The following is a 27,154-nucleotide window of genomic DNA, read 5'->3' as shown; positions in this document are numbered from 1 at the left end:
GAGCAGTCTGCAATGGTGATTCAGTGATAGGGTGAGCTGTCTGAGATGGTGGCGCAGTGATAGAGTGAGCAGTCAGCGAATGTGATTCAGTGATAGGGTGAGCAGTCTGCAATGGTGGGTCAGTGATAGGGTGAGCAGTCAGCAAGGGTGGCACAGTGATAGAGTGAGCAGTCAGTGATGGTAGCGCAGTGACAGAGTGACCAGTCAGTGATGGTGGCGCAGTAACAGAGTGAGCAGTCAGTGATGGTGGCGCAGTGACAGAGTGAGCAGTCAGTGATAGTGGCGCAGTGATAGAGTGAGCAGTCAGCAATGGTGGGTCAGTGTTAGGATGAGCTGTCTGCGATGGTCATTCTGCAATGCTGGTTCAGTGATAGAGTGAGCTGTCTGCGATGGTGATTCAGTGATAGGGTGAGCAGTCTGCGATAGTGGGTAAGTGATAGGGTGAGCAGTCTGTGATGGTGGGTCAGTGATAGAGTGAGCAGTCAGCGATGGTGGCGCAGTGGTAGAGTGAGCAGTCAGCGAGTGTGGTTCAGTGACAGGGTGAGCAGTCTGCGATGGTGATTCAGTGATAGGGTGAGCAGTCTGCGATAGTGGGTAAGTGATAGGGTGAGCAGTCTGTGATGGTGGGTCAGTGATAGAGTGAGCAGTCAGCGATGGTGGCGCAGTGGTAGAGTGAGCAGTCAGCGAGTGTGGTTCAGTGACAGGGTGAGCAGTCTGCGATGGTGATTCAGTGATAGGGTGAGCAGTCTGCAATGGTGGCACAGTGACTGAGTGAGCAGTCAGTGATAGTGGCACAGTGACAGAGTGAGCAGTCAGCAATGGTGGCGCAGTGATAGGGTGAGCAGTCAGTGATGGTGGCACAGTGTCAGAGTGAGCTGTCAGTGATAGTGGCACAGTGACAGAGTGAGCAGTCAGTGATGGTGGCGCAGTGACAGAGTGAGCAGTCAGTGATAGTGGCACAGTGACAGGGTGAGCAGTCAGTGATGGTGGCGCAGTGACAGAGTGAGCAGTCAGCAGTGGTGGCACAGTGATAGGGTGAGCAGTCAGTGATGGTAGCGTAGTGACAGAGTGAGCAGTCAGTCATGGTGGTGCAGTGATAGAGTGAGCAGTCTGTGATGGTGGCACAGTGATAGAGTGAGCAGTCTGTGATGGTGGGTCAGTGACAGGGTGAGCAGTCTGCGATTGTGGCACAGTGATAGGGTGAGCAGTCAGTGATGGTGGTTCAGTGATATGGTGAGCTGTCTGCGATGGTCATTCTGCAATGCTGGTTCAGTGATAGAGTGAGCTGTCTGCGATGGTGATTCAGTGATAGGGTGAGCAGTCTGCGATGGTGGTACAGTGACAGAGTGAGCAGTCTGTGATGGCACAGTGATAGGGTGAGCAGTCAGTGATGGTGGCACAGTGATAGGGTGAGCAGTCTGTGATGGTGGCACAGTGATAGAGTGAGCAGTCTGTGATGGTGGCACAGTGATAGAGTAAGCAGTCTGTGATGGTGGGTCAGTGACAGAGTGAGCAGTCAGCAATGGTGGCACAGTGACAGAGTGAGCAGTCAGTGATGGTGGCGCAGTGACAGAGTGAGCAGTCAGTGATGGTGGCAGTGACAGAGTGAGCTGTCTGCGATGGTGATTCATGATAGGGTGAGCTGTCTACGATGCTGATTCATTGATAGGGTGAGCAGTCTGTGATGGTGGGTCAGTGATTGGGTTAGCAGTCTGCAATGGTGGGTTAGTGACAGGGTGAGCAGTCTGCGATAGTGGGTCAGTGATAGGGTGAGCAGTCTGTGATGGTGGGTCAGTGATAGGGTGAGCAGTCTGTGATGGTGGGTCAGTGATAGGGTGAGCAGTCTGTGATGGTGGGTCAGTGATAGAGTGAGCAGTCAGCGATGGTGGCGCAGTGGTAAAGTGTGTAGTCAGTGATGGTGGCACAGTGATAGAGTGAGCAGTCAGCGATGGTGATTCAGTGATAGGGTGAGCAGTCTGCGATGGTGGCGCAGTGATAAGGTGAGCAGTCAGCAATGGTGGCGCAGTGATAGGGTGAGCAGTCTGCGATGTTGATTCAATGACAGGGTGAGCAGTCTGCAATGGTGGCACAGTGACTGAGTGAGCAGTCAGTGATGGTGGCACAGTGACAGAGTGAGCAGTCAGCAATGGTGGCACAGTGATAGGGTGAGCAGTCAGTGATGGTGGCACAGTGTCAGAGTGAGCTGTCAGCAATAGTGGCACAGTGACAGAGTGAGCAGTCAGCAATGGTGGCACAGTGATAGGGTGAGCAGTCTGCGATAGTGGGTCAGTGATAGGGTGAGCAGTCTGCGATGGTGGGTCAGTGATAGGGTGAGCAGTCTGCGATGGTGGTACAGTATTAGAGTGAGCAGTCAGTGATGGCGCAGTGGTAAAGTGTGCTATCTGCAATGGTGGCACAGTGATAGAGTGAGCAGTAACGATAGTGGCACAGTGACAGAGTGAGTAGTCAGTGATGGCGCAGTGGTAAAGTGTGACATCTGCAATGGTGGCACAGTGATAGAGTGAGCAGTAGCGATAGTGGCACAGTGACAGAGTGAGCAGTCAGTGATGGCGCAGTGGTAAAGTGTGCCATCTGCAATGGTGGCACAGTGATAGAGTGAGCAGTAACGATAGTGGCACAGTGATAGGGTGAGCAGTCAGTGATGGTAGCGCAGTGACAGAGTGAGCAGTCAGTGATAGTGGCACAGTGACAGAGTGAGCAGTCAGTGATAGTGGCACAGTGACAGAGTGAGCAGTCAGTGATGGTGGCACAGTGACAGAGTGAGCAGTCAGTGATAGTGGCACAGTGACAGAGTGAGCAGTCAGCAATGGTGGCACAGTGATAGGGTGAGCAATCAGTGATGGTGGCGCAGTGACAGAGTGAGCAGTAGGTCATGGTGGCGCAGTGATAGAATGAGCAGTCTGTGATGGTGGGTCAGTGACAGGGTGAGCAGTCTGCGATTGTGGCACAGTGATAGAGTAAGCAGTCAGTGATGGTGGCACAGTGACAGAGTGAGTAGTCAGCGATGATGGCACAGTGATAGAGTGAGCTGTCTGCGATGGTGATTCAGTGATAGGGTGAGCAGTCTGCGATGGTGATTCAGTGATAGGGTGAGCAGTCTGCGATGGTGGCACAGTGATAGAGTGAGCAGTCAGTGGTGGCGCAGTAGTAAAGTGTGCCATCTGCAATGGTGGCACAGTGACAGGGTGAGCAGTCAGTGATGGCGCAGTGGTAAAGTGTGCCATCTGCAATGGTGGCACAATGACAGGGTGAGCAGTCTGCGATTGTGGCACAGTGATAGGGTGAGCAATCAGTGATGGTAGCGCAGTGACAGAGTGAGCAGTCACTGATGGTGGCACAGTGACAGAGTGAGCAGTCAGCAATGGTGGCACAGTGATAGGGTGAGCAGTCAGTGATGGTGGCAGTGACAGAGTGAGCAGTCAGTGATGGTGGCACAGTGACAGAGTGAGTAGTCAGTGATGGTGGCACAGTGACAGAGTGAGCAGTCAGCAATGGTGGCACAGTGATAGGGTGAGCAGTCATGAATGGTGGCAGTGACAGTGAGCAGTCAGAGTGAGTAGTCAGCGATGGTGGCGCAGTGATAGGATGAGCTGTCTGCGATGGTCATTCTGCAATGGTGATTCAGTGATAGGGTGAGCAGTCTGCAATGGTGATTCAGTGATAGGGTGAGCAGTCAGCAATGGTGATTCAGTGATAGGGTGAGCAGTCAGCTATGGTGGCACAGTGATAGGATGAGCTGTCTGCGATGGTCATTCTGCAATGGTGGTTCAGTGATAGAGTGAGCAGTCTGCGATGCTGATTCAGTGATAGGGTGAGCAGTCTGCGATGCTGATTCAGTGATAGGGTGAGCAGTCTGCGATGCTGATTTAGTGATAGGGTGAGCAGTCAGCTATGGTGATTCAGTGATAGGGTGAGCAGTCTGCAATGGTGATTCAGTGATAGGGTGAGCAGTCAGCTATGGTGGCACAGTGATAGGATGAGCTGTCTGCGATGGTCATTCTGCAATGGTGATTCAGTGATAGGGTGAGCAGTCTGCAATGGTGATTCAGTGATAGGGTGAGCAGTCTGCAATGGTGATTCAGTGATAGGGTGAGCAGTCTGCAATGGTGATTCAGTGATAGGGTGAGCAGTCTGCAATGGTGATTCAGTGATAGGGTGAGCAGTCAGCGATGGTGGCGCAGTGATAGGATGAGCTGTCTGCTATGGTCATTCTGCAATGGTGGTTCAGTGATAGAGTGAGCTGTCTGCGATGCTGATTCAGTGATAGGGTGAGCAGTCTGCGATGCTGATTCAGTGATAGGGTGAGCAGTCTGCGATGGTGATTTAGTGATAGGGTGAGCAGTCTGCAATGGTGATTTAGTGATAGGGTGAGCAGTCTGCAATGGTGATTCAGTGATAGGGTGAGCAGTCTGCAATGGTGATTTAGTGATAGGGTGAGCAGTCTGCAATGGTGATTCAGTGATAGGGTGAGCAGTCTGCAATGGTGATTTAGTGATAGGGTGAGCAGTCTGCAATGGTGATTTAGTGATAGGGTGAGCAGTCTGCAATGGTGATTCAGTGATAGGGTGAGCAGTCTGCAATGGTGATTTAGTGATAGGGTGAGCAGTCTGCAATGGTGATTCAGTGATAGGGTGAGCAGTCTGCAATGGTGATTTAGTGATAGGGTGAGCAGTCTGCAATGGTGATTCAGTGATAGGGTGAGCAGTCTGCAATGGTGATTCAGTGATAGGGTGAGCAGTCTGCAATGGTGATTTAGTGATAGGGTGAGCAGTCTGCGATGGTGGCGCAGTGATAGGATGAGCTGTCTGCGATGGTCATTCTGCAATGGTGGTTCAGTGATAGTGAGCAATCAGCGATGGTGGTTCAGTGATAGAGTGAGCAGTCAGCGATGGTGGCGCAGTGATAGGATGAGCTGTCTGTGATGGTCATTCTGCAATGGTGGTTCAGTGATAGTGAGCAATCAGCGATGGTGGCGCAGTGATAGGGTGAGCAGTTTGCGATGGTGGCGCAGTGATAGGGTGAGCAGTTTGCGATGGTGGCGCAGTGATAGGGTGAGCAGTTTGCGATGGTGGCGCAGTGATAGGGTGAGCAGTTTGCGATGTTTATGTGTTGATGTAACCTACTCGCATGAAAATTACTCTCAACAAATTGCTGCAGTGAATGACTGACCTGTTTTTATAATAGTTTGATGGTCTTGCTTTCAATGGACACATTATGTTTGGGAGGATTCCAATCTGGTACTTTGTTTTGGTGGGCATTAACTCTCCCACAGTCACCTACTAGCCTTCACTGAAAGAGAAAATGGAATACAACTGCCTTAAAAAATCCTTATTCCCAATTCTGGCAAAAGTCCTGGTTTGATTTAAGAATTATCAATATAAAACTGCAAAATGTTTTTGTATAACTGGTAAAATGTAGCTTTGTGCCTCAGTAGGCTGATTGTTTTCTGTGTCCCACCAACAGGCCAACGTCTGTTTGGAGAGACCATCCTTGGCCTGACACAAGGTTCCGTGTCTGATCTGCTGGCACGGCCCAAACCCTGGCACAAGCTGAGCCTGAAGGGAAGGGAGCCTTTTGTCCGCATGCAGCTCTGGCTCAATGACCCAAGCAATGTTGAGAAGCTGATGGACATGAAACGAATGGAAAAGAAAGGTAAATGAATCAACATATTAAACTGAACTTTAGTGGACCAGTCCTTTGTTACAGTATTAAGTCACAGATTGTTTAATATTCTTTTTTGCATTCTCCATTGTTAATGGCCATGAACTGGTAACACTTTCATATTTTTGTGCAAGTATCATTAAATTTAATTGACTTCCTTGGACTTTTGGGTTTTTGAATTCAGAAAAAAAAACAAAAAAAAATTTACTGTTTTTTTTTCGCTGCTGATGCACAAAGTCAGCATTGTTTGGCTCCAAATTGAAATGTACACCATTCAAGAAAGGGGCACACTTAAAGTCACCAACTATATATATTTATTCCAGCCCCTTTCCAAGCCTGTCACCTGAGTCTCTTAATAGCACATAACGTTCCAGCTTTCCCAGGTGTAAAGGAAGCAGGGGCAAAGGAAATTATTCATTTAAGGAGGGATTAAACATCACTTGCTCGCTCAAATTTAGTTTTTAATTTGTTGAAGTTTTCAGCATAAACTCCTATTGAGGAGTATGTCAGGAGTGACCCTAAGAAAAAAAATATTTGAGCTCAAAGGTCTTGTGGTCTTTTGGCATACTAGCTATTTTAGTGCCTTCTCTTCTCTGAACAATCAGGAAAGATCCATTGTCAGTGTGAACATTAAATGTCCTTTTGCAGTTCAAGCTTTGCAATTAAGCCTGTGTCTTTTCTAACTTGGTATCTGTGCAGTTTTGCGGATTTGGAATGCTGATTAGTGAAATAAATGCATTCATTAATGTTTCTCAATGAAAACCCCATTCTGTTTTTCATGGTCCTATAGTATTCAGTTAGCAAAGGGCCAAGAATTCAAATCTAAATTTAAACAGTGAAGTTTTTGGAAGTGAATGGGGAATTAGAGATCAGTGTTATAGCTGCAATTCTTCTTTGACCTGTTTAAAATAAGGCTGTTCCACCGTGAGGGGATATGTTTGTTTTCAGGTGCAATGTGTGGTTTTACCTCACCATTGTGAATTGAAGCTTTATTGTGTAAAACTGAATTCAGAAGAAATGGAGTGCCACCTACTGGACTGGTCATAACAGGCATTTGCTCAAAAGTTGTTTGTCCAGTCAGTGCTCAGTTAGCCTGTAGCACAAAATTGGGAATACATTACCAGGTGCAGGGACTCAGTGATGAAGGAAAGATATAACAGGAGGAGAATAATTTCATTTTAAACAGAAAGAAACAAACTTTATCATAAATAATTAACTTTTCCATAAATAATCTGCGGCAATAACTTGGTATTAAAAGGGTAAAATTAAAGCTAATCAAAACGTATGTTCTGATTGCATGCTTTAATTAGCTTTTGCAGTGATCGGCTTATAGTTATAGCCTTGGTGGTCCTTGGTTCAGATTTAGCTATGACAAGTTGTAAGATTGAATTCAATAAATGTAGTCATACATGGGCTGGAAAATAGAAAATAAGAATATTGCTGGTATAATAAAAAGTCACTGGTTCATTAATGGAAGACGGCCTACCAGATCTGCTCTCTCTGTATTGTTGACATAATACCAACAAGGCAAACTAGTAAAGGGCAGTGATACTGTTTTACCAGTGTCACTGCTTCCCAAGAGCAACTTAACTAATACTCATTTAAATATTGAGCAGTGTGCAGTTATGTTATTGTAAGAGTGTAATTTGATATATTTGCCTTTGGCATTGCGAAAAAAAGATGTACTTTATTGAAACTTTTTCTTTTGCATTCATCAGGACAGTTTACAAGAATACCAAGTTGGAGGAAAAGCCAACATTTATATTTTGAGAGGAGAGTGCTGTCTGCTTGGCAAGTAGCTAGGACTGGCAATAATATCAGTCATTATTAACAGATGCGCTCTTGATGCTGAGCCTCTACCAACCAGATTTTAAAAATTGGCTTTCCAAATAAATTGGCATTCTTGAAAATTGCCTGATGCCTGCAAAATGAAAAGTTTCAACAAAGTGCATTTTTCCTACAAAACTCAATTTGTGCACCACCAAACAACTATTTGTACTGCCTTTCTCACAGTTGCACTGGACATCAGGTTAAAAATTTAAGATTTGTGTAATGAGGTAGAATTCTGTGACACCATAACAGGGTTTAATATGCAAGGAGGCAACATGCAAATTTGCTTTCAAAATATCACAAGTAGCCAGGCGTAAAGCAAAGATGGATACGGAGAATTCAAGAAAGTTTACTTTCATTTTTTTTTTTCTTTTTTTTCTAATCCACCACCAGGAAGATCGGAAAACACCCGGGTGGCCAGTGACAAGCACTGCCCTTCACATCAAGGGGCAGTGCTGTGTGTTCAAAACAGTGAAGGGGAGGGTAGGGACTAAATCAAAATAGAATTGGAGGGAGAAATAATGCACTCCACTCCCTGCGGCGCCCACAAAGTTTACTTTCATACCACATATGCTGTTCCATGCTCCAGGGCTAAATGGTTGCAAGTGGAGGCATCTTGTTGAGAGTAAGAAACATGCAGACTTTGATTGGAGGAGCAAGTGATTGTGAAAGTGAACAGACTCTGAAGTGCTGCTCTTCAAATGACAGATTTTGTCTATTCTATACTAGCTGCTCCAGCTCCTCCAATCACAGCTTCCCTCCATTGTGATCTTTCTGTTTGGTGGACCAATGAGGGCAGGAATGAGGGTCACATGTATTTGGTGGAGGTGGAGCAGCAGCAGCAGAGCAATAAGTGAAGACCACGTTCCACTGCAGGTAAAGCAATTCTGATGGTGTCATAGAGGGAGCAGGAGAAAGTATGTATGTTGGGGAGAGAGGTGGAGAAGCAGAGATACTGAGGAAGAGGACAACTTGGAGAGGAGTCGTCAAACTAGAGAGAGAAAAGGCATGGCCAAAATGCAGTATTGTGCATTCTCACACTTAAAAATTATTTTGTCAAGTTGTCTCAATGATTCCCCAAATTTAAACCTCATTAATCTAAAATCCTTCTCTTGGGTCTGGCTGTCCTGTTTACAATGTATTTCTGTGACACCCAAAAGAAAAGAAAATCTGTTCCAAGGACTTTCTTCTCTTTTATATTTGTCCAATATATTATTTTGAGAGTAAGATTTAAAGCAGTGCAGGAGAAAATATATTGTCATTAAAAATCCATTTTATTCTGTTTGCCTTAGATTTTTAAAAAACAATTTCTGCTTTAGAAGGGTCAGTATGCATTAAAGCTTTTTTAAAAGCTGTGTGTGAGTTGCGCGTTTGTGTGTAGGTGTGTGTGTGTGTATGAGAGTTGTGTGGGTGGCTGTGGGTGAGAGGTGGGTGGCTGTGGGTGAGAGGTGGGTGGCTGTGGGTGAGAGGTGGGTGGGTGGCTGTGTGTGGGTGGCTGTGTGTGGGTGGCTGTGTGTGGGTGGCTGTGTGTGGGTGGCGGTGTGTGAGAGGTGTGGGTGGGTGTGTGAGAGGTGTGGGTGGGTGTGTGAGAGGTGTGGGTGGGTGTGTGAGAGGTGTGGGTGGGTGTGTGAGAGGTGTGGGTGTGTGTGTGAGAGGTGTGGGTGTGTGTGTGAGAGGTGTGGGTGGGTGGGTGAGAGGTGTGGGTGGGTGGGTGTGGGTGAGAGGTGAGGGTGGGTGAGAGGTGTGGGTGGGTGAGGGTGGGTGAGAGGTGTGGGTGGGTGAGGGTGGGTGAGAGGTGTGGGTGGGTGAGGGTGGGTGAGAGGTGTGGGTGGGTGAGGGTGGGTGAGAGGTGTGGGTGGGTGAGGGTGGGTGAGAGGTGTGGGTGGGTGAGGGTGGGTGAGAGGTGTGGGTGGGTGAGGGTGGGTGAGAGGGGTGTGTGAGAGGGGTGGGTGTGGGTGGGTGTGTGAGAGGTGTGGGTGGGTGTGTGAGAGGTGTGGGTGGGTGTGTGAGAGGTGTGGGTGGGTGTGTGAGAGGTGTGGGTGGGTGGGTGAGAGGTGTGGGTGAGAGGTGTGGGTGGGTGAGGGTGGGTGAGAGGGGTGGGTGAGAGGGGTGGGTGAGAGGGGTGGGTGTGGGGGGGTGGGTGTGGGTGGGTGTGTGAGAGGTGTGGGTGGGTGTGTGAGAGGTGTGGGTGGGTGTGTGAGAGGTGTGGGTGGGTGTGTGAGAGGTGTGGGTGGGTGGGTGAGAGGTGTGGGTGGGTGGGTGAGAGGTGTGGGTGGGTGGGTGAGAGGTGTGGGTGGGTGGGTGAGAGGTGTGGGTGGGTGGGTGAGAGGTGTGGGTGGGTGGGTGAGAGGTGTGGGTGGGTGAGAGGTGTGGGTGGGTGAGAGGTGTGGGTGGGTGAGAGTTGTGGGTGGGTGTGAGGTGTGGGTGGGTGGGTGGGTGTGAGGTGTGGGTGGGTGGGTGAGAGGTGTGGGTGGGTGGGTGAGAGGTGTGGGTGGGTGGGTGGGTGTGTGTGAGAGGTGTGGGTGGGTGTGTGTGAGAGGTGTGGGTGGGTGGGTGTGTGTGAGAGGTGTGGGTGGGTGGGTGGGTGTGTGTGAGAGGTGTGGGTGGGTGGGTGGGTGTGTGTGAGAGGTGTGGGTGGGTGGGTGGGTGTGTGTGAGAGGTGTGGGTGGGTGGGTGGGTGTGTGTGAGAGGTGTGGGTGGGTGGGTGGGTGTGTGTGAGAGGTGTGGGTGGGTGAGGGTGGGTGAGAGGTGTGGGTGGGTGAGGGTGGGTGAGAGGTGTGGGTGGGTGAGAGGTGTGGGTGGGTGTGGGTGGGTGGGTGTGTGTGAGAGGGGTGGGTGAGGGTGGGTGAGAGGTGTGGGTGTGGGTGAGGGTGGGTGAGAGGGGTGGGTGGGTGGGTGGGTGAGAGGTGTGGGTGGGTGGGTGTGTGTGAGAGATGTGGGTGTGTGTGAGAGGTGTGGGTGGGTGTGTGTGAGAGGTGTGGGTGGGTGTGTGTGAGAGGTGTGGGTGGGTGTGTGTGAGAGGTGTGGGTGGGTGTGTGTGAGAGGTGTGGGTGGGTGTGTGTGAGAGGTGTGGGTGGGTGTGTGTGAGAGGTGTGGGTGGGTGAGGGTGGGTGAGAGGTGTGGGTGAGGGTGGGTGAGAGGTGTGGGGAGGTGTGGGTGAGAGGTGTGGGTGTGGGTGGGTGGGTGGGTGAGAGGGGTGGGTGGGTGTGTGTGAGAGGTGTGGGTGGGTGGGTGGGTGGGTGAGAGGTGTGGGTGGGTGGGTGTGTGTGAGAGGTGTGGGTGGGTGAGAGGTGTGGGTGGGTGAGAGGTGTGGGTGGGTGAGAGGTGTGGGTGGGTGAGAGGTGTGGGTGGGTGAGAGGTGTGGGTGGGTGAGAGGTGTGGGTGTGGGTGGGTGGGTGAGAGGTGTGGGGGTGGGTGGGTGAGAGGTGTGGGTGTGGGTGGGTGGGTGAGAGGTGTGGGTGTGGGTGGGTGGGTGAGAGGTGTGGGTGTGGGTGGGTGGGTGAGAGGTGTGGGTGTGGGTGGGTGAGTGAGAGGTGTGGGTGTGGGTGGGTGAGAGGTGGGTGTGGGTGGGTGGGTGAGAGGTGTGGGTTGGTGTGTGTGAGAGGTGTGGGTGGGTGAGAGGTGTGGGTGAGAGGTGTGGGTGAGAGGTGTGGGTGAGAGGTGTGGGTGGGTGAGAGGTGTGGGTGAGAGGTGTGTGTGGGTGAGAGGTGTGTGTGGGTGAGAGGTGTGTGTGGGTGAGAGGTGTGGGTGTGGGTGGGTGGGTGTGAGAGGTGTGGGTGGGTGGGTGTGTGTGAGAGGTGTGGGTGGGTGTGTGTGAGAGGTGTGGGTGGGTGGGTGTGTGTGAGAGGTGTGGGTGGGTGGGTGTGTGTGGGTGGGTGGGTGTGTGTGAGAGGTGTGGGTGGGTGAGAGGTGTGGGTGGGTGGGTGAGAGGTGTGGGTGTGGGTGGGTGGTGAGAGGTGTGGGTGTGGGTGGGTGGAGAGAGGTGTGGGTGGGGTGTGTGTGAGAGGTGTGGGTGGGTGGGTGTGGGTGAGAGGTGTGTGGGGTGTGTGTGAGAGGTGTGGGTGGGTGGGTGTGGGTGAGAGGTGTGGGTGAGAGGTGTGGGTGGGTGAGGGTGGGTGAGAGGTGTGGGTGTGGGTGGGTGTGTGAGAGGTGTGGTGTGGTGGTGTGTGAGAGGTGTGGGTGTGGGTGGGTGTGTGAGAGGTGTGGGTGGGTGGGTGGTGAGAGGTGTGGGTGGGTGGTGAGAGGTGTGGTGTGGGTGTGTGTGTGAGAGGTGTGGGTGGGTGAGAGGTGTGGGTGAGAGGTGTGGGTGAGAGGTGTGGGTGAGAGGTGTGGGTGGGTGAGAGGTGTGGGTGAGAGTGTGTGTGGGTGAGAGGTGTGTGTGGGTGAGAGGTGTGGGTGTGGGTGGGTGGGTGTGAGAGGTGTGGGTGGGTGGGTGAGTGATGAGAGGTGTGGGTGGGTGTGTGTGAGAGGTGTGGGTGGGTGGGTGTGTGTGAGAGGTGTGGTGGGTGGGTGTGTGTGAGAGGTGTGGGTGGGTGGGTGTGTGTGAGAGGTGTGGGTGGGTGGTGTGTGTGAGAGGTGTGGGTGGGTGAGAGGTGTGGGTGGGTGGGTGAGAGGTGTGGGTGTGGGTGGGTGGATGAGAGGTGTGGGTGTGGGGTGGGTGGGTGAGAGGTGTGGGTGGTGTGTGTGAGAGGTGTGGGTGGGTGGGTTGTGGGTGGAGGTGTGTGTGGGTGTGTGTGAGAGGTGTGGGTGGGTGGGTGTGGGTGAGAGGTGTGGGTGAGAGGTGTGGGTGGGTGAGGGTGGGGTGAGAGGTGTGGGTGTGGGTGGGGTGTGTGAGAGGTGTGGGTGTGGGTGGGTGTGTGTGAGAGGTGTGGGTGTGGGTGGGTGTGTGAGAGGTGTGGGTGGGTGGGTGGGTGAGAGGTGTGGGTGGGTGGGTGGGAGGTGTGGGTGAGAGGTGTGGGTGGGTGGGTGGGTGAGAGGTGTGGGTGGGTGGGTGGGTGGGTGGGTGAGAGGTGTGGGTGGGTGGGTGGGTGGGTGAGAGGTGTGGGGTGGGTGGGTGGGTGAGAGGTGTGGGTGGGTGAGGGTGGGGTGGGAGGTGTGGTGTGAGAGGTGTGGGTGGGTGGGTGAGAGGTGTGGGTGGGTGGGTGGGTGGGTGAGAGGTGTGGGTGGGTGGGTGGGTGGGTGAGAGGTGTGGGTGGGTGGGTGGGTGGGTGAGAGGTGTGGGTGGGGTGGGTGGGTGGGTGAGAGGTGTGGGTGGGTGGGTGGGTGAGAGGTGTGGGTGGGTGGGTGGGTGGAGGTGTGGGTGAGAGGTGAGGGTGGGTGGGTGAGAGGTGTGGGTGGGTGGGTGGGTGGGTGAGAGGTGTGGGTGGGTGGGTGGGTGGGTGAGAGGTGTGGGTGGGTGGGTGGGTGGGTGAGAGGTGTGGGTGGGTGGGTGGGTGGGTGAGAGGTGTGGGTGGGTGAGGGTGGGTGAGAGGAGTGGGTGTGGGTGGGTGTGTGTGAGAGGTGGGTGTGGGTGGGTGTGTGTGAGAGGTGGGTGTGGGTGGGTGGGTGGGTGGAGGGTGGGTGAGAGGTGTGGGTGGGTGGGTGGGTGAGAGGTGTGGGTGGGTGAGAGGTGTGGGTGGGTGAGGGTGGGTGAGAGGTGTGGGTGGGTGAGGGTGGGTGAGAGGGGTGGGTGTGTGAGGGTGTGTGAGAGGTGTGGGTGGTGTGTGGGTGGGTGGGTGGGTGAGAGGTGTGGGTGGGTGGGTGTGAGGTGTGGGTGGGTGGGTGTGTGAGGTGGGTGTGGGTGGTGGGTGGGTGAGAGGTGTGGGGTGGGGGTGAGAGGTGTGGGTGGGTGGGTGGGTGGGTGGTGAGAGGTGTGGGTGGGTGAGGGAGGGTGGGTGGGTGTGGGTGAGAGGTGTGGGTGGGTGAGGGTGGGTGAGAGGTGTGGGTGGGTGAGGGTGGTGAGAGGAGTGGGTGTGGGTGGGTGTGTGTGAGAGGTGTGGGTGGGTGGGTGAGAGGTGTGGGTGGGTGGTGAGAGGTGTGGGTGGGTGGGTGTGAGGTGTGGGTGGGTGAGGGTGAGGTGTGGGTGGGTGAGAGGTGTGGGCTGGGTGTGTGTGAGAGGTGTGGGTGGGTGGGTGTGTGTGAGAGGGTGGGTGGGTGGGTGTGTGTGAGAGGTGTGGGTGGGTGTGTGAGTGTGTGTGAGAGGTGTGGGTGGGTGAGGGTGGGTGAGAGGTGAGGGTGGGTGAGAGGTGTGGGTGGGTGAGGGTGGGTGAGAGGTGTGGGTGGGTGGGTGTGGGTGGGTGTGTGTGAGAGGTGTGGGTGGGTGAGAGGTGTGGGTGTGGGTGGGTGGTGAGAGGGTGGGTGGGTGGGTGGGTGAGAGGTGTGGGTGGGTGGGTGTGGGTGAGAGGTGTGGGGTGGGTGAGGGTGGGTGAGAGGGTGTGGGTGGTGAGGGTGGGTGAGAGGTGTGGGTGAGGGTGGGTGAGAGGTGTGGGTGAGGGTGGGTGAGAGGTGTGGGTGAGGGTGGGTGAGAGGTGTGGGTTGGTGGGTGAGAGGTGTGGGTGGGTGGGTGTGTGAGAGAGGTGTGGGTGGGTGAGAGGTGTGGGTGAGAGGTGTGGGTGGGTGAGAGGTGTGGGTGTGGGTGGGTGGGTGGGTGAGAGGTGTGGGTGGGTGGGTGTGTGTGAGAGGTGTGGGTGGGTGAGAGGTGTGGGTGGGGTGTGTGTGAGAGGTGTGGGTGAGAGGTGTGGGTGGGTGAGAGGTGTGGGTGGGTGGGTGTGTGTGAGAGGTGTGGGTGGGTGAGAGGTGTGGGTGGGTGAGAGGTGTGGGTGGGTGAGAGGTGTGGGTGTGGGTGGGTGAGAGGTGTGGGTGTGGGTGGGTGAGAGGTGTGGGTGTGGGTGGGTGGATGAGAGGTGTGGGTGGGTGGGTGTGTGTGAGAGGGTGGGTGAGAGGTGTGGGTGTGGGTGGGTGGGTGGGTGAGAGGTGGGTGTGGGTGAGAGGTGGGTGTGGGTGGGTGGGTGAGAGGTGTGGGTGGGTGGGTGAGAGGTGTGGGTGGGTGGGTGTGAGTGAGAGGTGTGGGTGGGTGAGAGGTGTGGGTGAGAGGTGTGGTTGAGAGGTGTGGGTGTGGGTGGGGGTGGGTGTGTGTGAGGTGGGTGGGTGGGTGTGTGTGAGAGGTGTGGGTGGGTGGGTGGGTGAGAGGGGTGGGTGGGTGGGTGTGTGTGAGAGGTGTGGGTGGGTGGGTGGGTGAGAGGTGTGGGTGGGTGGGTGAGAGGTGTGGGTGGGTGGGTGGGTGAGAGGTGTGGGTGGGTGGGTGGGTGAGAGGTGTGGGTGGGTGGGTGTGTGTGAGAGGTGTGGGTGGGTGAGAGGTGTGGGTGGGTGAGAGGTGTGGGTGGGTGAGAGGTGTGGGTGAGAGGTGTGGGTGGGTGAGAGGTGTGGGTGGGTGGGTGAGAGGGTGGGTGGGTGAGAGGTGTGGGTGGGTGGGTGGGTGTGTGTGAGAGGTGTGGGTGGGTGAGAGGTGTGGGTGGGTGAGAGGTGTGGGTGTGGGTGGGTGGGTGAGAGGTGTGGGTGTGGGTGGGTGGATGAGAGGTGTGGGTAGGTGGGTGTGTGTGAGAGGTGTGGGTGGGTGAGAGGTGTGGGTGGGTGAGAGGTGTGGGTGGGTGAGAGGTGTGGGTGGGTGAGAGGTGTGGGTGGGTGAGAGGTGTGGGTGGGTGAGAGGTGTGGGTGGGTGAGAGGTGTGGGTGGGTGGGTGAGAGGTGTGGGTGGGTGGGTGAGAGGTGTGGGTGGGTGGGTGGGTGTGTGTGAGAGGTGTGGGTGGGTGAGAGGTGTGGGTGAGAGGTGTGGGTGGGTGAGAGGTGTGGGTGGGTGGGTGAGAGGTGTGGGTGGGTGGGTGAGAGGTGTGGGTGTTGGTGGGTGGGTGAGAGGTGTGGGTGTGGGGTGGGTGGGTGAGAGGTGTGGGTGTGGGTGGGTGGATGAGAGGTGTGGGTGGGTGGGTGTGTGTGAGAGGTGTGGGTGGGTGGGTGTGGGTGAGGTGGGTGGGTGGGTGTGGGTGAGAGGTGTGGGTGGGTGGGTGTGTGTGAGAGGTGTGGGTGGGTGAGAGGTGTGGGTGGGTGAGGGTGGGTGAGAGGTGTGGGTGTGGGTGGGTGGGTGAGAGGTGTGGGTGGGTGGGTGAGAGGTGTGGGTGGGTGGGTGGGTGAGAGGTGTGGGTGGGTGGGTGAGAGGTGTGGGTGGGTGGGTGGGTGGGTGAGAGGTGTGGGTGGGTGAGAGGTGTGGGTGGGTGAGAGGTGTGGGTGGGTGAGAGGTGTGGGTGGGTGGGTGAGAGGTGTGGGTGGGTGGGTGTGTGTGAGAGGTGGGGGTGGGTGGGTGTGTGTGAGAGGTGGGGGTGGGTGGGTGTGTGTGAGAGGTGGGGGTGGGTGGGTGAGAGGTGTGGGTGGGTGGGTGTGTGTGAGAGGTGGGTGTGGGTGGGTGGGTGAGAGGTGTGGGTGGGTGTGTGTGAGAGGTGGGTGTGGGTGTGTGTGAGAGGTGGGTGTGGGTGGGTGGGTGAGAGGTGTGGGTGGGTGAGGGTGGGTGAGAGGTGTGGGTGTGGGTGGGTGGGTGAGAGTTGTGGGTGGGTGGGTGGGTGAGAGGTGTGGGTGGGTGAGGGTGGGTGAGAGGTGTGGGTGTGGGTGGGTGGGTGAGAGGTGTGGGTGGGTGTGGGTGGGTGAGGGTGGGTGAGAGGTGTGGGTGGGTGAGGGTGGGTGAGAGGTGGGTGTGGGTGGGTGTGTGTTAGAGGTGGGTGTGGGTGGGTGTGTGTGAGAGGTGGGTGTGGGTGGGTGTGTGTGAGAGGTGGGTGTGGGTGTGTGTGTGTGTGTGTGTGAGAGGTGGGTGTGGGTGTGTGTGTGTGAGAGGTGGGTGTGGGTGTGTGTGTGTGAGAGGTGGGTGTGGGTGTGTGTGTGTGAGAGGTGGGTGTGGGTGTGTGTGTGTGTGTGAGAGGTGGGTGTGGGTGTGTGTGTGTGTGTGAGAGGTGGGTGTGGGTGTGTGTGTGTGTGTGAGAGGTGGGTGTGGGTGTGTGTGTGTGAGAGGTGGGTGTGGGTGTGTGTGTGTGAGAGGTGGGTGTGGGTGTGTGTGTGTGAGAGGTGGGTGTGGGTGTGTGTGTGTGAGAGGTGGGTGTGTGTGTGTGAGAGGTGGGTGTGGGTGTGGGTGAGAGGTGGGGGTGGATGTGGGTGTGGGTGGGTGTGGGTGGGTGGGTGTGGGTGGGTGTGTGAGAGGTGTGGGTGGGTGAGAGGTGTGGGTGGGTGAGAGGTGTGGGTGGATGTGGGTGTGGGTGGGTGAGAGGTGTGGGTGGGTGGGTGTGTGAAAGTTGTGTATGTGTGGGGGTGGGTGGGTGTGTGAAAGTTGTGTAGGTGTGGGTGGGGGTGGGTGGGTGTGTGTGGCTGTGTGTGAGTTGTGTATGTGTGTGGGGGTGGGTGGGTGTGTGTGTGAGTTGCGTATGTGTGTGTTTATTAAACTTTGATGTATAGAAAAAGTTAGAAGTCCAGTTGATTCATTGGGACCTACAGCACAGAAGAAAAGGCACTTCGGCCTATCGAGTCTGTGCCAATCAAAAACATTCAGCAATCTATTGTAATTCCATTTTTCAGCATTTGTCCCTTAGCTTTGTACACCTTTGTATCGCAAGTGTACTTATAAATAATTCTTAAATGTTATGAGGGTCTCTCCCTTACTGGCAGTGATTCCCATCACCATCTGGGTGAAATCAACTCCTTCCTCAAACCCTTCTCTAAATTTTGTAAACCTCAAATAGCCATTGATCCCTCCATCAAGGTTTCTTCTTGTCTATGCCCCTCATAATTTTATTCATCTCAATCACGTCCCCCTTCTGCTGCAAGGTTAACAACCACAATCTGTCCAGTCACCTTTCATCACTAAAACACATTAGCCCAGGCAGCGCCCTGGTAAATCTCCTCTGCACCTTCTCCAGTGCCATTGCTCCCACCCTATAATGTAGATTCCAGAACTGTACACAATTCTCTGGCTGTTGTCTAAGCAATGTTTTACACAGTTTCAGTATAACCTCCCTTGGAAGAAGATACTCAAGGCATTGTTATTAAGTTTGCAGATGACACAAAGGTAGGTGGAATGACAGGTTGTGTTGAGAAGATGGGGAGGTTACAGAAGGACTTTGAAAGCTGGGAGAATGGGCTATTACAGTAGATTATTTTCTAAATGGGAAAAGGCTTTGGAAATCTGAAGCACGAAGCGGACCTAGTTCAGGATTCAAGGTTAACATACAAGATCATTTGGCAATTAGGAAGGCAAATGCAATATCAACTTTCATTTCACCAGAGCCAGGAAAAGAGAGGCTGGATAATGCTCTGATCAGACTGCATTCAGAATATTATGAGCAGTTTTGAGTCCCATATCTAGAGAAGGATATGCTGACCTGGGAAGACGTCCAGAGGAGGTTTACAAGAATGATCCCAGGATGAAGGGCTTAACATATGAGAACTCGGTGTGTACATGAAGGAGTTCAGAAGCCTGAGGGGTGGAATCTCATTGAAACTTAGATATTGAGAAGCCTGTATTGGTTAGATATGGCAAAGATGTTTCTACTAGTAGGAGGGACAAGGATCTGAGGGCACAGCCTCATAGTGAAGGGATGACCCTTTAGAATTGAGATGTGGAGGAATTTCTTCAGGCAGATGGTGATGGGTCTGTGCAAGGCATTGAATGTATTTAAGACAGAGATGGATAGGTTCTTAATTAGTAAGGGATTAAGGGTTGTGGGGAAAATGCAGGAGAATGGGGTTGAGAAACATATCAGCCAGACCGAGGCAGATCTGCTTGACCAAATTCTGCTCCTGTATCTTATTGTCTCACTGCTCTTAAACTTTATGCCTTGTCTAATAAAAGCAAGTAGCTGAAAATGTGTTGCTGGAAAAGTGCAGCAGGTCAGGCAGCATCCAAGCAGCAGGAGAATCGACGTTTCGGGCATGAGCCCTTCTTCAGGAATGGCTTGAGATTCCTGAAGAAGGGCTCATTCCCGAAACGTCGATTCTCCAGTTCCTTGGATGCTGCCTGACCTGCTGCGCTTTTCCAGCAACACATTTTCAGTTCTGATCTCCAGCATCTGGAGTCCTCACTTTCTCCTCCTAATAAAAGCAAGTAACCCATATGCCTTTTTAACCGCTGTATCTACCTTTCCTGCTACCTTAAGGAAACGATGGACATGCACTCCAAGGTCCCTCTGATCCTGGTGCTTTCCAGGATCATTTTCTGATTCAGAAGAGCTCAGTCAACTGGAGAAGGACAAAGGGTTGTGTCTGGGTGCGGATGGGTAAATGAAAGATAATGGTTTAACAGTTTTGAGATTCTTGGCTGCATGCCTAGCAATGAGTCTCTCATTTCTTCAACATTCAAAGTAGCCCTTGAGAAATCTATTTTTTTTTAAAATGCATGCATCATAATGTAGTTCACAACTACATTAAACAAACAGAAAATGTTTGAGCACCCAGCAGATCTGGCAGCACCTGTGGAGAAAGAAACAGTTAATGTTTTGAGTCTGATATGACATTCTTCGTATCTATAATTCTTTTCTTAGTTCATATGAATGATACAGGATTATTACAGCACTTGTATGTTGCGATTTGATTATAACTTGTAATGTTGATTGGTTTTGGGGCAAATGTATAGCTGCATTATGAGTTTTGGAGAATGCATATTACAATACATTATGTAGCGCACTTGTTGCAGATGAATTGTAGCCTGTGCATAGCAATGGTTCTCTATGAAGTCCACAGACCTCAGAAACTCAGTTTTCAGAGAGCATCTGTAAAATGCTGTTATAGAGAGAATTGGCTTGTGGGTGGATGACATGTGAGTGACTGTTCAGGGAGCCATGGCCAGAGCTTAGATCTCATCACAACAGAGCTATTCAGGGCAGCCTGCTGTTGGTTAAAATGCTGAGCTTTTAATGTATGCCCTTCACACAGTGATCAAGTAGATGTTCATGGTGTCTGTGGCTAATACTGCAGTGTCATTCAAGGAAAGGTCAAAGCTTGCAAAGTAGACCCAGATCATCATTCAGTGAGTTTTGTGGTCATCACATTGTATTTTTAATTAAATAGGATTTTTAATAGGTGCTTTGGGGTGTCATTCTGCTATTCTTTCCACTTTCCACCTCGAAGGATAAGGATAGCAAGTGCATGGAAACACTATGACCTATGAGTTTCCCTGCACATTCTTTAGAACTTTAGAAAGATTAATGTTTGGAACTCCAGTGACTCCGCACCAGCTTTTCAAGAGCACCTAGGGCAGGGCAAGAAATGTTGAGTTTACTATCAATTTGTATTTCTAGCCTCAAGTTTTTGAAACATTTAGCTATCTTATGACAATGATCATTGGTATGGCCAGTACACAGAAAACTATTGTTTATCAGTAATATGTCTATTAATGTGGCATGTATGATGCTAAAGCATGTCAATGAATTCCACTTGAAGGGCTTTGATTAAATGATCACTCCAGATTTATTGACTCTAGTTTAGAATTAATGATTGAGTTATAGTACACAGTTATGACTTTGCTATCAGAGATACATCTGGCCTATGTATCTAGTACACTTAGTCATTCTAAGCCTGGAATTATTTAGGAAATTGTATTAAGTATTACCAGATATGCCGAAAAATTTTCACCATCTTTATAATCTCTTTTTTTTCCATAATCTCTGCGTATCTGCCACTCTTCTTAAAGTTCATTTCCACTGACCATTGATTGTCAAGAGGATATGAGATTTACTGGATTTGTCTCCAGCACAACGTCTTGACACTCTTACTGCTTTGGTTTACTGCTTAGTATCCATATCTCTCTTTTGCCTCTGTGACCCCACCTTCTAGAACTTTACTTCACCTTTTCTTGCTAATTGTCATTTCAGATACCTCCTCTGTGACTAATCTCATTCCTATATCTGCTTAGTATGCATCATTATTCTGAAGAGAAACATTTTGAATTGATTATGCACATCAAAGTTGACAGGCATGAACTGTTGTCTTGTTAAACATGCAAGCAAGAGTTGGGAGTTCCTGATGAAGGGCTAATGTCTAAAACGTCAACTCTCCTGCTCCCTGGATGCTGCCTGACCTGCTGAGCTTTTCCAGCACCACACTCTCTCAACTCTGATCTTCAGCATCTACAGTCCTCACTTTCTCCAAGAATTGGGAGTAGCCCATTCAGCCTATCGAATCTTCTCTGCCACTAAATACAATCATAACTAATAATACTAATAAGATTTATTGCTCATAGCTACCTCCTGTCTCTCTCTGGACTCTGACACCTGTGTGACAGCTCACGTTTTCATGATAACTGCACCAAAAGTTGAGCCAAAAGCAAGGTGGTAATATGAAGGAGAAATAATAGAAGGTTAAGATGAACAAAATTTCATGATCTGTAATGTGAAGGGGACTGGAATTCAGTACAAATTGCATTCAGTGATGATTTTATCTCACAATCATCTGTAGTACTGACATTGTTTAGTTGATAGTCTAGATTGAGTAGTCATTATTGTTCATTTGGTAGTTCACTTGCAATGAATGACCTATTCATATGGACTCCTTTAACAGTTCCTGTGTGACACCTGATTAGTCACAACCTGTTAAGGAGCAAACACAGAAATAAAGATTATTTAGAACGTGCTTCCGTGACGTGGCATGGCTCAGTGATTAGCACTGTAGCCTCTCAGCACCAGGGACCAGGTTCGATTTCAGCCTCAGCCAGCTGTCTGTGTGGAGTTTGCACATTCTCCCCGTGCCTGCGTGGGTTTTCTCCGGTTGCTCTGGTTTCCTCACACAGTCTAAAGATGTGCCGGTTAGGTGAATTGACCATGGTAAATTGCCCATAGTGTTAGGTGCATTAGTCAGAGGGAAATGGGTCTGGGTGGGTTACTCTTCAGAGGGTCGGTGTGGACTTGTTGGGCTGATGGGCCTGTCTCCACACTATAGGGAATCTAATGTGTGTGGCACAGTCGCTCAGTGGTTAGCACTGCTGCCTCACAGCAACAGGGACCTGTGTTCAATTCCCATCTTGGGCGACTGTCTGTGTGGAGTTTGCACGTTCTCCCTGTGTCTACATGGGTTTCCTCTGGGTGCTGCGGATTCCTCCACATTCCAAAAATGTGCGCGTCAGGTGAATTGGCCATGCTAAATTGCCCAGTGTTAGGTGCATTATTAAGGGGTAAATGTACGGGAATGGGTCTGGGTGGTTTACTCTTTGGAGGATCGGTGTGAACTTGCTGGGCCAAAGGAACTGTTTCCATGCTGTAGGGAATCTAATAAGAATCTGATAAAAATAAAGCACACTGTTATTGTTTATTGCAATGACTTTCAACTATAGAATAAGCCTTTTAAATTACTGAATTGTTTTTTAGGTAGTAAATAAGATTACCCATCCAATTATATTTACTTCCTCATAAAATATGTCAGAGTAGATCTCAGCAGTTGCTCCTTGAATATTTTTAATTATTAGCTTAATAACAGCATAATGCCTTTAACTAATAAAACATCCTGAGATACCCCACAGGGCTTTTCAAACAAAATATTTCACTGAGCCCCGTAGATAGATTTTTAGGGTAAATAGCCAAAAACTTGTTCAAAGTAAAAGGATTTTGAGAAATGTCTTGCAGGAGCAAGGGAAGGTAGAGAAACGGATAGACTTATGGAGGGAATTGCAGAGTTTAGGATCTCAGCAGATAAAGGCACAACCATTATTGGTGAAGTAATCCAAATCAGAGATGACTAGGAATGCAGGTATCTCTGGGGCTCGTATTGTTTTGAGACAGAGATAGGAACAGGTGAGACCATAGAGACATTTGAAAAAAGATAAGAATTTTTTCGTTGAGCATTGCTTGTATAATAGTCAAATTAGTGATGATTGGGATTTAGTGACAGTTAAGATATGGGCAGCAGAGTTTAGGATGGCTTCAGGTTTATGGAATGCAATAAGAAAAGCCATCCAGACCTTTGTTACAACAGCCAAGCCTGGTGATAACAAAGGCATGCATGAGAGTTTCAAAGCATAGAAGTTGAAGCAGGGTTCAATAGTTAGTTGATGTGATGGAAGTGAAACAATGTAGTCTTAGTGATCGTATGATTAAACATTTGAAGATTCGTGTTGAGCTCAAGTATGACACTGAGGTTATTAACAGTCTGAGTCAACTTTAGACAGTTACCAGGAAGAGGGATGGAGTAGGGGAAGCAACAACAGGCAAAGGCTTCAGTCTTCCAATCCTTCGGTACATAGCATTTTTGCTCATGCAGTGCTGGATGTTGAATAAGCAGTCTGATAATTTAGAAACAGTGGAGGAGTTGAGAGAAAGTAAGTCAAAACTGGGTCCAGTCAGCATATATGTGAAAATGAACACAGAGTCCTCAGATCACGTAACAAAAGGCAGTACATAGCTTTGAATTTAGAGGAGACCAGAGGATCCTTCAGGGACTCTGGAGGAAATGGTGCAGGAACAGAAAAAGAAGCCACTCATAGTTTTCAGGCTATGATTGGATAGATAAGAATGGAGTGAGGAGAATGCCATCTCGCATAGCATGAGAGGCACTGGAGGAGGGATAATATGATCAACTCTGTCAGAGGCTGCTGACCTGTTGGTTAGAAAAAACGATTTGCCTTTGTTGCAAATCCATAGGATGTCATTGGTCGCTTTACTACTGCAGAGGTGGAAACCTGATTGGAGGGATTCAAAATAGTTTCAGGAAACATGGACATGGGTTTGAAAGGTAACACACATTCAAGGAATTCATAGAGGAAAGGGAGGTTGAAGAAAGGGGCATTAATTTGAAATATGTCAAGGCTTAGCTTCTTAAGGAGAGCAGTGCCCACAGCAACATTTGAGAAGAGAATGATACACCCGAAAGCAAGAACATTAATCATCTCATCAGGAATGGAATTTACTTAGTTGGTAGTTAAGATGGAAAGGAGCTGAGAGAAATGGAGGTGAACCTCAGGGACAAACTGAGAATCTCAGGGAGGGCATGAGCAATAATTAGAGAGAGACAAGACAAAGAAATGAGTTCAGTATTGGGGGAGGAGAGTCTCCAGGGAAATTAGGCTCAGGAGGCTACAAAACAGGGGCAAGTTAATTTTATGACACTACTTTTATATTAAACAGCAAATTATTCATCTAATTTTCTATGGGTGGATTCTGTATTTCCTTCAAGCCAGCAGCACAGAATCATTGCCTCGTGAAGTGGATTGCTCATTCCTTGTTGTTGGATGAAAATTAGGTGTGCAGAAGAATTGATGAAAGGCTAAGAAGAAATGATTTAATGAATTGTTATGACCTAGAATGTTCTATCTGAATGTGTGGTGGAAGGAGATTCACAAGTAAAGTTGAAAAGTAAATTAGCAAATAGAGTCATAGAGATGTACAGCATGGAAACAGACCTTTTGGTCCAACTCGTCCATGCCGACCAGATATCCTAGATAAATCTAGTCCAATTTGCCAGCATTTGGTCCATTTCCCTCTAAATGCTTCCTATTCATATACACAACCAGATACCTTTTAAATGTTGTAATTGTACCAACCTCCGCCACTTTGTCTGGCAGCTCATTCCATATGCACGCACCACCCTTGTGTGAATATGTTGCCCCTAAGGTCCCTTTTAAATCATTCCCGACTTGCATTAAAATTATGCCCTCTAGTTTTGAACACCACCCCCCATCCCAGCCCAGGGAAAAGACCTTGTCTAGTTATCCTATCCATGCCTCTCATGATTTTATAAACCTTGATAAATTCACCCCTCAGCCTCCAATGCTTCAGGAAAAATAGCCCCAGTCTATTCAGCCTCTCCCTATAACTCAAACCCTCCCCAAACTTGGCAACATCCTTGTAAAACTTTTCTGAGCTGTTTCAAGTTTCACAATAGCAAGGAGACCAGAACTGCACACAATATTCCAAAAGAGGCCTAACCAATGTCCTGTATAGCCGCAACATGACCTCCCAACTCCTACACTCAATACTCTGACCAATAAAGGCAAGCATACTAAATGCCTTCTTCACTATCCTATCTATCTGTAACTCTACTTTCAAGGAACTATGAACCTGCACACCAAGGTCTCTTTGTTCAGCAGTACTCTCCAGGACCTTACCATTAAGTGTATAAGACCTGCCCTGGTTTGCCTTTCCAAAAAGCAGCATCTCTCATTTATCTAACTTAAATTTCATCTGCCAAACCTCTGCCTGTTGGCCCATCTGATCAAGATCCCGTTGTAATCTGAGGTAACCTTCTTTGCTGTCCACTACACCTCCAATTTTGGTATCATCTGCAAACTTACTAACCATATGTGTTATGTTCACATCCAAATCATTTATATAAAGGATGAAAAGCTGTGAACCTAGCACCAATCCTTGTGGTCATAGGCCTCCAGTCTGAAAAGCAACACTCGACCACCATCCTCTGTCTTCTACCTTCAAGCTAGTTCTGTATCCAAATGGCTAGTTCTCCCTGTATTCCATGTGATCAAACCTTGCTAACCAGTCTCTCATGAGGAACCTTGTTGAATAGCTTACTGAAGTTCATATAATCACGTCCACCGCTCTCCCTTCAATCCTCTTTGATACTTTTTCAAAAAACACAATCAAGTTAGTGAGACATGATTTCACACGGACAAAGCCATGTTGATTATTCTTAATCAGTTCTTGCCTTGCCAGTCCTTGTAAACCCTGACCTTCAGGTTCCTAAAGATGGGCTTATGCCCGAAACGTCGATTCTCCTGCTCCTTGGATGCTGCCTGACCTGCTGCGCTTTTCCAGCAACACATTTTTCACCTCAGGATTCCCTCCAACTTGCCTACCACCGATATCAGGCTCATCGGTCTATAGTTCCATTTCCTTACTACGTTTCTTAAATAGTGGCACCACGTTAGCCAACCTCCAGTCTTCTGGCACCTCACCTGTGACTATCAATGATACAAATATCCCAGCAAAGGGTCCAGCTATGACTTCTCTAGTTTCCCACAGAGTTCTAGGGTACACCTGGTCAGGTCCCAGGGATTTATCCACCTTCATACACTTTAAGCCATCCAGCACCACCACCGCTGTAACATTGACATTTTTCAATATGTAGCAATTTCCCCAATTTTTTTATTCTAGATTCCTTACTAGACTCCCTACAGTGTGGAAACAGGCCCTTTGGCCCAACAAGTCCACACCGACCCTCCGAAGAGCAACCCACCCAGACACATTTCCTTCTGATTAATGCACTTAACACTATGGGCAATTCACCTGACCTGCACATCTTTGGACTGTGGGAGGAACCTGGAGCACCCGGAGGAAACCCAGGACAATGTGCAAACTTCACACAGACAGTTGCCTGAGGATGGAATTGAACCTGGGACCCTGACACTGTGAGGCAGCAGTGCTAACCACTGTGCCGCCCTTTATCTTCTATATCCTCTCCACAGTAAACACTGATGCAAAATACTCATTTAGTATATCAGCCATCTCCTGCAGTTCCACACATAGGTGGTCTTGCTGATCTTTCAGGGGCCCTGTTCTACCCCTAGTACCCTTTTGTCCTTAATGTTTTGTAAAATCCTTTTGGATTCTCTATAATCCTATTTGCCAAAGCTTTCTCGTGTCCCCTTTTTTGCACTGCTGAAATGGATAGGGTAAATAGACAAAGTCTTTTCCCTAAGGTGGGGGAGTCCAGAACTAAAGACCATAGGTTTAGAGTGAGAGGGGAAAGATATAAAAGAGACCTAAGGGGCAACTATTTCACGTAGAAGATGGTACGTGTATGGAATGGGCTGCCAGAGGAAGTGGTGGAGGCTGGTACAATTGCAATTTTAAATGGCATCTGAATGGGTATATGAATAGGAAAGGCTTGGAGTGATATGGGCTGGGTGCTGGCAGGTGGGACTAAATTGGGTTGGGATATCTGGTTGGCATAGACAAGTTGGACCGAAGGGTCTGTTTCTGTGCTGTACATCTCTATGACTCTCTAAGTATACTCCTACTGCCTTTAAACTCTTCTAAGGATTAACTCGATCCCTGCTGTCTATATCTGACGTATGCTTCCTTTTTTTTTTGATTGAAACCTCAATTTCTCTAGTCATCCAGCATTCCCTACATCTACCAGCCTTACCTTTCATCCTAACAGGAACATACTGACCGTGAACACTCGCTATCTCATTTCTGAAGGCTTCCTTTTCCAGCCGTCCCTCTACCTGCGAACATCTGCCCCCAATCAACATTTGAAAGTTCTTGCCTAAAACCATCAAAATTTGCTTTCCTCCAATTTGGATCTTTAATTTTTAAATGCAGTCTATCCTTTTCCATCGTTACTTTAAATTAATAGAATTATGGTCGCTGGCCCCAAAGTGCTCCTCAGTCACCTACCCTCCCTTATTTCCCAAGAGTAGGTCAAGTTTTGTAGTAGATTCACATACTGAATCAGAAAATATTTTTGTGCACACTTTACAAATTCCTCTCCAACTAACCTTTTAACACTATGGCAATCCCAGTCTATGTTTATAAAGTTAAAATCCCCTACTAAAACCACCCTATTATTCTTATAGATAACTAAGATCTCCTTTCAAATATTTTTCTCAATTTTCCACTGACTATAGTGAAAAGGAAATATATGTGGAGCTCTGGGGAAACAAAGAAAGTGGGACTGATTGGGTGGTTTATTCA

At 49.9% G+C, this 27,154-nt stretch overlaps 1 protein-coding gene across 6 annotated transcripts in view; it reads left to right on the top strand.

Annotated features, from left to right (window-relative positions):
* Window positions 1-27,154, top strand: part of LOC122564179 (protein CASP-like) — a 632,323-nt gene that overhangs the window by 545,735 nt on the left and 59,434 nt on the right. For 4 of the 6 annotated variants that reach the window (XM_087977575.1, XM_087977578.1, XM_087977576.1 and 1 more), the window contains one exon: window positions 5,485-5,673. The exons of the other annotated variants lie outside the window; for them this stretch is intronic. In XM_087977575.1, the coding sequence (XP_087833701.1) occupies window positions 5,485-5,673 (189 nt within the window). The remainder of the gene's footprint in view (window positions 1-5,484; window positions 5,674-27,154) is intronic. 6 annotated transcript variants of the gene reach the window in all.

The sequence above is a fragment of the Chiloscyllium plagiosum genome, unplaced genomic scaffold (genome assembly GCF_037043375.1).
Source record: "Chiloscyllium plagiosum isolate Xiang-an unplaced genomic scaffold, Cpla_swu_hap1 HiC_scaffold_31, whole genome shotgun sequence".
In the NCBI taxonomy this organism is placed as follows: Eukaryota; Metazoa; Chordata; class Chondrichthyes; order Orectolobiformes; family Hemiscylliidae; genus Chiloscyllium; species Chiloscyllium plagiosum.
The sequence above is the reverse complement of the archived record's forward strand: the minus strand, read 5'-3'. Positions and strand labels throughout refer to the sequence as shown.